The sequence below is a fragment of the Ranitomeya imitator genome, chromosome 2, assembly GCF_032444005.1.
Source record: "Ranitomeya imitator isolate aRanImi1 chromosome 2, aRanImi1.pri, whole genome shotgun sequence".
NCBI lineage: Eukaryota > Metazoa > Chordata > Amphibia > Anura > Dendrobatidae > Ranitomeya > Ranitomeya imitator.
Genome location: NC_091283.1, coordinates 175,239,964 through 175,249,266, shown reverse-complemented (window position 1 = coordinate 175,249,266; position 9,303 = coordinate 175,239,964). Strand labels below are relative to the sequence as shown.

The window sequence follows — 9,303 nt, the reverse complement described above, 5'->3', positions numbered from 1 at the left end:
CATTTGTTCAGGGCCTCGGCACTTGCCCAGGTGCGCCGGCTAGGGACGCTGACCCTGGCCTTGGCCATGACTGTTGACAATAGAAGACAGGACTTACTCCTTACTACTGTCAGCAGCCATGAACTCAAAGTGGAAACATTCACTAATCTAAACAAGACTTGTCATAGTTGGACTAAATGCATGAAGCTTCCAACATGGTACATGGGGTGTGTAACATGTCAGAACCATAATGGTTTCTTGGTAGATTACATAATTACTTTAGGAAAGAACTTGGAAAATGTGGTTCCACTACTTCAAATTATGACAACTGGTAGCCCATCCTTCCAACACAATATACACAATTAAAAATTTGTTCTATTTCCTTCCATCTCCTTGCACTCCGATGATCACGTTTGGATGCAAATGTTGTTTTTGTTTTTTATGATATTGATTTTAACTATATATTTCTTTGTCATTATTTGTCATTTGCACAGTTTTTATTCACCCTCCGGCATGGACTGGATTGTATCCATATTCATCTATATATGCCTTTAATTATACCATATGTCCCCATGATCGAATTTACCATTGGTGACCCTGAATTCAATCTTGACATGAATTGGAATATCCCAGCATGTGGATCTCCTCCTACATCATATGCCGTTGTTATGATATTTATTGTGAACTTACAGCCGCATTTGGATCACCATTAAATTCCATTTTTTCTTATACGTCTTGTTACTTGTTCTGATTACGTGGATATAGGGTTGGCTTACTTTCAGATCCATGCAGCAGTGCGCGAGCGTGCTGTTGTCCAGCGGCTCCTCCCCTGTCGCGGCGTCCTTACAGCCCTCCGTGCAAGTGTGGTGAATCTGCCTTCCCGCGCATGCGCGGTCGCACCTGATGCCAGCGGCCGATGTAGGACCTGCAGATCACAGTGCGCACGCGCCACATACGCTGACATGGTTGGCCGGTTCATAACATGTGACCGACTTTGATAGTAACCACCAATGAGATATAAAGGTCCTTGTCTGGCTCAATAGTCATCCTCTTGAGAAAGCTATGAACTAAGAAGCGAAACGTGCGTTGGGGCTCTGCTGGATTCATTTATTGGTGCCGTCTACCCCATCTATTACTTGCTGGTAAGCGCTGTTCTAGTAATACATTTATTTAAAGACCATTTGGTCATGATATGCTTGCACTTTGATTAGAGTATGCTTCCCATTTTTACTTGTCCACTATTATGGGGCATGCGGCACCTGTGATCATATACATCATCCTGTTTTCATCTTACTTTATGTGTTGTATTTAATGCTATTTTGATATGTTGATAATAAAATATTCTATTTTAACCTAATTACTCCGTTTTTTCCCCCCCGATTTTCTAGTATTATATGGAGTTGGTTAATCCCTCTCTTTTTGAGGTTTTGTTTGGTGCAACTTTGTGCATGGTGCTATTACAATGTGGTTATCTGGTATTTTTATCACAATTGACCGGAAATACCTTGATCATGTTGGGCCTTTCTAGTCACATAGTGATTAGAAACCTATGCAAAGTTTGGTTTCCATCATCACTTATGCCAGATACACCAAGATGGACAATTGACAACCAAGCTGCAAATTATTGTAGCCCTACCCTATCCTTTCAACTATGTTTGTTGGAGTCTCCATGTATGGCACTCTTGAAAGGGAAGATGAGCTTTTCTGCAGAGGATAGAGCTTCTTCCATCACCAAAGCTTTGGCAATGCAATGGACTTACTCCTTCTCCTTTCCTTCTGTCAGCAGACAACAGATATGAGACCCAAAGTGAATCACTTGCTGATTTTTAAACAAGACTCGTCATGATTGAACTTAATGGAAAATAGAATAAGATACAATTATTTTTAATAACAATAAAAATCATTCCATAAATTATCCCCCATCTCTATATTCTTCACATCATAACATTATATATATATATAAGATTAAAATGTACAAAAAATCTTACAAAATAGATAAAATTAATAAAACATGTTTCCTTTTTAGCTAAATGTCCACATTTTTGTCAAAATTTTCAACACACTTAGATGTCTTCTTTGAATTGGATACATCTTAAGCCTTGAGATTCCTTTGGTTTTATCCACTGGTGTGGAGGACGAACAGCAGTTAGGAAAAGTTGAAGGTTCTAACAGGAACAGCAGCAAAATGTGGACCAGTTCATTTTGGCTGGATCTCCCCCATTTCCTGCTTTTTTGTTTACCTTAGGAAGTAGGAGGACAAAGGACATGGCCAAAGAGCAGTGGTAAAAGCTGTGAACATAGGTGTAGTCCCATTCCTGGAAAGGTGAGATAATGTAAGAATAAGACTACATTGTACAAAAAGTTTAGTGAAAATCTGTTTTGTAAATGGAAACATTTTGGGTTTGTGCTTTTTGTAGGTCACACCCATGAAGCACCCAGAACCTATGATTTCAGAAAAAAACATGAATCCAGAGGAACTGCATGATGACTACTTAGGTTCCAGAACACATCTACTTCTAACAAGTGGACAATAAGACAAGGACTGACAGGGATCCAGAGGCGTAGCACCATGATACTTGGAGCTCTTGAACAATGGCAAATTTGCCGTTCTTCTGTAAAAGGAGAACTATTACATAAAGGACCATTGGTCCAAATCTATAACATACTGTGCAATGAAGAATACCCATACTACAAGCTGATAACCTAAGAACCATAGGCTGTAAATCATAACTCAAAGCATATGTTGAGGAACGCACCTCGAAGAAGAATCGTAGCATCAAAGCCAGTGCTCCGAAGCAGAAACCTGGTCCTATCTGCTGCGTGTAGACGCTTTTATCTGGATACAGCCCTTTCGTCTCCTTCATTTTCGTTAACTAGAAGACAATAAAAAATTGTACGTAAACAAAAAAATAAACAATAAAGAACTTAATAGCTACAACAACCAACAATGACTTACCCATTTAACAGAAATCATCAACACCGCTGTTCCAATAGGCCCAGAGTAGACACCATATCCCAAGCGATCCTGATATATCCGCACTGCAATGGTGAGGACACCAAACATCACAACCGTAGACCTCTTGGGTTCATCAAAGTCACCCAGTGCTGGAGAAATAGACTATATCATGTTAGGAAATCAGGGGGGACATAAATGTTTTTCTAAGGAACCAAAGACCAAATATCTAACTTCCTATGGACAGATAGATTGGAGGGCTACCATTGTGTATGCTCACCCTCAGACGATATTCTGTAATAAATCTTTTAGGATTTACAGTGGAAGAGTAGATAATGCTGCGCTACTGGTAAGAAGTGAGTTCTGAAATCCGTGAAGTTCGAAGAACATGTAGTTTATTCTCAACACATTTTGAAATATATCTGACTACTTCCTCAGGAAAACCACCTAGGTGGATCTACAACTGTAGGGTAGCAGACTGTTGGAAAGTGGGTGGACCAATCACCTTCATTTCGGCCGTATATATCCTATACCGTATGACTTCTCTATGCCTATAGGGTTTGTATTAAGATTGGTCTTGGGGTTTCTGTATTTAGCGGAGTGATTTGGGGGCTGTATTTTCCTCAAGGGGTCTGGTAATGGATCTGAATTTCTTTAGAGGTGCTAAGGTCTGTATTTATACAATATCAGATTTTTTGTGCGGTCTCTATAAAGTGGGTCTGAGGGGCAGTCTGTATTACTATAGAGGTTTTTGTCTATGTTTAGCTAGATGGTTTGTAGTCTATTCTTTGTTAGAGGGGTGGTGTATTTCTTTGGATGTCTTAGAGTCTGTATTTAGGGGTTTTGGTCTGGAATCTGTTTTATGAGTTCTCGGGTCTGTATTAATTTAGAATGTATGGTCTGGGATATGTCTTAGTTTATAATAGTCAAGGTTCTGAACTCTTGGTGGGGGTCTCTTTTTATTATAGGGGTCTTGCCTGCAGTCTTAATGCAATGGACTGATTCGAAATCTGTATTTCATTAGGCTCGCTATTGAGGAGGTATTGGTCCTGTATTTTATAAGGGGTGTAATATGGAGTCTGTATTTAGGGGTTCTTTCTTGGTATCGGTATTTATTTTGGTGGTCTATACATATTTGTTTTTTGGGATCTTTTAATGGATCTGGTCTGGTTTTGATTAGAAGGTCTGGGGTTTATGCTATCTTGGGGTGCTTTAGGTTAGGGTGTATTCTGTTTAATAGCCAGGACATATAGGAAAATCTTTGCACGGTATAACGCATCATCAAACAACTTTTCAGGATTTCACTTCGCACGCGTTGGCAAGTCCAAAAGAACCCCAAAATTATAATAGGTGAGCTTACCTATCAGTGACACCCACATAGACACTGCTGTCCCATAGATACTGAAGTATTCCAGGAGGTCATATCCCATGAAGCATATAAAGGACAAGCCGGGACCTTCACAGGCATGAAACATCTGCAAAGACAAGAGGCACAGGCTGTCAGGGGGCAGATTTTAGGAACTATTTTGGCAGCGACAGGGTACAATGGTAACAGCTGGTGTTTGCTTAAAAAGACAGGAGGCATGCTACATGGAGCACAGCTGACAAGCACAGCACATGTTTAAAGGGACTCATAGATGTTTTGCTACGGGACCTGTGACAACTGTTCTGCGGTGGCCTATAATCCCTCACACAGGGTTAACAGAGCTTTCATTTGCAATTAGCACTAGTCGTACTGCACATTACATTTTTAGATTGTTCCCTATAGATGTCAATGGCAAAACCAGCATCACATTTAGGGCATCTTACTGTTTAAAAAATAACTTGCAGAGGGTAGACCACTGCAAAATATGTGAATATAACACAAGAATGCTAGCATTTATATGGGGGGATACATATACACTATAATATCACAAAAAGGCTGGGGCTACACATGGACGTTGGCCACTAAACAGATCCTGTGGCCAAAAGATCATTGTATACCACTGCTACATTAGTGACTATATCATTAGTCCAATGTATACTGACAACCCCTTTAAGAACACATGTGACATGTTAGGTTATAGGTGGAAATCCGACTTGCTACCTTCAACCTTAAAAACGACGAAAAACTATGATTGGATCTGGATGATTTGTACAAAGCAAAAAAAGGTATATAAAAAAAATACATGACTTACCGCAATGAAAAACATAGTGAAGAAGTAAACCATGGCTTCCATGTGGAACTTCCTTTTGGCTGCTATGCTGATGGTTGGCACAAATGCAAGGCTGCTAACAGTGGGTAATAAGAGCTTTGCCACTATGGAGCCCATTGCACGATGGACTGCACTAGGATCTCTGGTAGACTGCTAGAAAATTGCTGTAGGACCTCTGAAGGACTTCTGGACGACTGCTAGAAGATTGCCTGTGGATTGTAGGAGAACTGCTGGATTTCTGGTGGACTGCTAATAGACTGCTGGTGGACTGCAGGAGGACTTCTGGTGGACTGCTGGAAGTCTCTTAGAAGACGGCTGGTGGGTTACTAGAAGACTGCTGGTGGGTTTCCAGATGACCACTGCTTTGAGGACTGTGGGACAAGACTGAGGCACAGCTGATTATGAGGAGATTTAAAAAGTTAAATGGCCAGCACATGCGGCAGGAACAGGTGCCATGCAGTGTGCTGTGTGCCATAACAGCTGATCTGTGCTATTTAGAAGCCCCTCTCACACAAGGGGAGTGTTAACCATTACAAGCATTACGACAACAGATATCTAGATGATTGGATTATTATTATGGATACGTTTTGGGGTTGCATATATTTCATTAGGCATTATAATTTGTCCCGATGATTAGTAATGAGACATTGGTCCCCGGCCTTTCTTGGTTTTAATGGGTATTTTTATTCTAAGGAAGGGGACATAGATTGCTAGACCCTCGTATACTAGATAAATGAAGAAGAGGGTCCACCCATTGCAGGACTGCAGGGTTACTCAATGAACACAGTACAAATGTCCATTGATTACACTAGGCATTCATAATGAGGGCAATTATTGACACCAAAATTGGTGAGAACGCGAGAGGAACAAGTTTTTTTTTTTGACCCATTGGCTGTGGGTAAAGTGTAATATCATATGACAGACATTTAGATGGGTCTGCCAGGGTGAGGACTTTCTTCTGCGCCACTCACTGGTACATGAAGAGGTTGATGCTGACTGGATATTCATAAGCAACTTCATGTCTGGGACGGAGAAAGTTGGTGTGTCACAAGTGCTCAATATTGGCCCTCTGGCGCCAACGTGGCCTACATTGCTATAGGGCACTGGAGTTTGCAGTGCATTAAAAAAGTGTCACAGGTCACCTACACCTGTCCTCCACCATCTGTGGAAGTTGAACAACATGCATGCCATACAATAGAAGGTGGATAATATGGGGCTTTGGGCTGCAGAGGGATGATATTTCTGGGGGAGAGGAGGTTTTGTTCCGTCATGTCCCCTATGATAGGCTGTATAAGGAAAAAAGGCACTTTCTCCATGGCATGGGCACTAAGGACCTACGTGACACCCTCCCATCAGGTTGACCTAACCACAGAAGTTGGTACAGCTGCTCTCCGCCTACAATCTTGGCATATAAGTTGTATTACAAGTGACATGAGGGCATTCAGTACCAACCTCAAAGTAAATATTTGGCATGACTAGAGGGAGAAATCTATCTTTCACAACCCTAGAGTTTGTCATTTGACACATTTCATGGTCACACCATGATGGCATAATTGTTCCTCAGAGTTATCATGATGCCCACAGTTGAATGACAAACTCAGCTCTACTACATCGGTGACACTTGGCATTCCATTCCATAGGGTTTATGAAGATTAGCAAAGAATCCTACCACGTCAGTCATGTACATGAGAGTACCTGACTCATAGGAAGGACTTGTAACCCTGCGGAGGTGCATTCTTCTCAAGCTGAATGCTCACTGAGCCAGAACAGAGACTTTCCTGATTGGGATCATTTATGCCTGTGTGATGTGTAATCGATGACTCCACATTCGTGTCCCAGTTTCCTCAATTTTAACATTTTTCTGTCCATTTTTTTTACATTTTCCACTCGCAGAATTTGGATACTGAATGCCTCGTAACTAGTACCTCGCCTTGTGGCTTGTTAGTCACTGAGATCTGAGTATGGAATTCTCTAATGGAGCAAAACAGATTGAAGAGTAACATGGCAATGACCAAACAGAAAGATTTTGGGATACTCTTACATGACACATTTGGTCTGTGAAGAACCCCAGGGAAAAAACATAGTTTGGCGAACCCTCCACTTTTTTTTAGTAAGAATAAAAGATTAAATGTCATTGCCAACAAAGGAGATATAACAAAATATTGAGATGAACTTTTGTTAATGACCAAATACTTATTTTCCACCATAATTTACAAAAATAAATCTTACCAAATCAGACAAGGTGATTTTCTGGATTTGTTTTCTCATTTTGACTCTCATAGTTGTGGTCTACCGATGATGTCAATTACAGGCCTCTCTCATCTTTTTAAGTGGGAGAACTTGCACAATTGGCTGACTAAATACTTTTTTTCCCCACTATAACTATGTCACGTCTGCTGTCGGTTTCTGAACTCTCCAGGTGAAACGCAACAACAAAATAACAGTGCCATGCAGTGCCCAAATTATGGGGTCATGCTGTCTATGAAATATCATTACCAAAATAGTTATCAAATACTTCTTAACCCATTAACCCTCGGAGCTTTTTCGGTTTTGCATTTCATTTTTCGCTCCCCTCCTTCCCAGAGCCATAGCTTTTTTATTTTTCCATCAATATGGCCACGTGAGGGCTTGTTTTTTGCGGGACGAGTTGTACTTTTGAATGACACCATTGGTACTGGAAAACGGGAAAAAAATTCCAAGTGCGGTGAAATTGCAAAAAAGGGCAATCCCACACTTGTTTTTTGTTTGGCTTTTTTTCTAGGTTCAATAAATGCTAAAACTGACCGGCCATTACGATTCTCCAGGTCAGTACGAGTTCATAGACACCAAACATGTCTAGGTTCTTTTTTATCTAAGAGGTGAAAAAAAATTCCAAACTTTGCTAGAAAAAACAAATTGCGCCATTTTCCGATACCCGTAGCGTCTCCATTTTTTGTGATCTGGGGTCAGTTGAGAGCATATTTTTTGTGTGCCGAGCTGACATTTTTAATTACATCATTTTGGTGCAGATACGTTCTTTTGACCGTTATTGCATTTCAATGCAATGTCGTGACGACCAAAAAAACGTAATTCTGGCGTTTGGAAATTTTTTTATCACTACGCCGTTTAGCGATCAGGTTAATCCAATTCTTTTATTGATAGATTGGGCGATTCTGAACGCGGCGATGCCAAATATGTGTAGGTTTGATTTTTTTTTTACTGTTTTATTTTGAATGGGGCGAAAGGGGGGGATTTAAACTTTTTTTTTTTTTTTTACTTTTGCCATGCTTCAATAGCTTCCATGGGAGGCTAGAAGCTGCCATAACTTGATCGGCTCTGCTACATAGGAGCGATGCTCAGATCGCCTCTATGAAGCTGAATTACAGCATTGCTATGAGCACCGATCACAGGGTGGCGCTCATATCAATCTGGCATCAACATCCATAGAGGTCTCAAGGAGACCCCTGGTTGTCATGCCGACGTGCCGATGATCCCCGATCACGTGATGGGGGTCACCGGTGAGCACATTTCCGGATGGCCGGAAGCGCTTGTTACATGCCGCTGTCAGAGTTTGACAGCGGCATTTAACTAGTTAATAGTTGGGGGTGGATCGCGATTCCGCCTATTGCGGGCACATGTCAGCTGTTCAAAAGAGCTGACATGTCCCGGCTTTGATGCGGGTTCACCGCCAGAGCCCACATCAAAGCAGGGGTTCTGCCTTCGTACGTACTATTCCTCCAATGGCAGAAAGGGGTTAATACTAAATAACACATCCTTATAAATATAACCATACACATAACTGCACAATAATGTGCTAAATAAAATTCTAAAACAATAGTACCAAACACAGCCCAATACTGTTGTATCATACACTGCACAAATAACGTGATACTGTGCCCAAACGGCAGAGCCTTCAAGTGCCCACATAATGGCACCATACTGCATCTAAATACCACAGCTAAACAATGCTGAAATAAAATCCCATAACATGCTGCTATGTACAGTGAGCCCCTGTACATGTCATTTTGGCTCCTCTATACTCTTGCCCTGGGTACTGTACACTTCCATGCTACATCACATGAGAGACACGTATGACACATGCCATGTAGTTTACCATGTGCAAAGTTCTCTTTGTATGTTCTGGCATATTTATTGTAAACTTCATGCGTGATAACTATGTGCTTCATCTTATTGTCA

The 9,303-nt window shown here is 41.1% G+C and overlaps 1 protein-coding gene across 1 annotated transcript; it reads right to left on the bottom strand.

Annotated features, from left to right (window-relative positions):
- Nucleotides 1-1,949: 1,949 nt before the first annotated feature.
- MYMK (myomaker, myoblast fusion factor) lies at nucleotides 1,950-5,506 on the bottom strand. Its single transcript, XM_069755537.1, has 5 exons — nucleotides 5,110-5,506; nucleotides 4,293-4,407; nucleotides 2,936-3,084; nucleotides 2,736-2,852; nucleotides 1,950-2,294 (listed from the first exon to the last, which is right to left on the bottom strand). The coding sequence occupies exons 1-5, from the start codon at nucleotides 5,242-5,244 to the stop codon at nucleotides 2,145-2,147; spliced, it is 666 nt and encodes a 221-aa protein (XP_069611638.1). The 5' UTR covers nucleotides 5,245-5,506; the 3' UTR covers nucleotides 1,950-2,144.
- Between the last annotated feature and the right edge of the window lie 3,797 nt (nucleotides 5,507-9,303).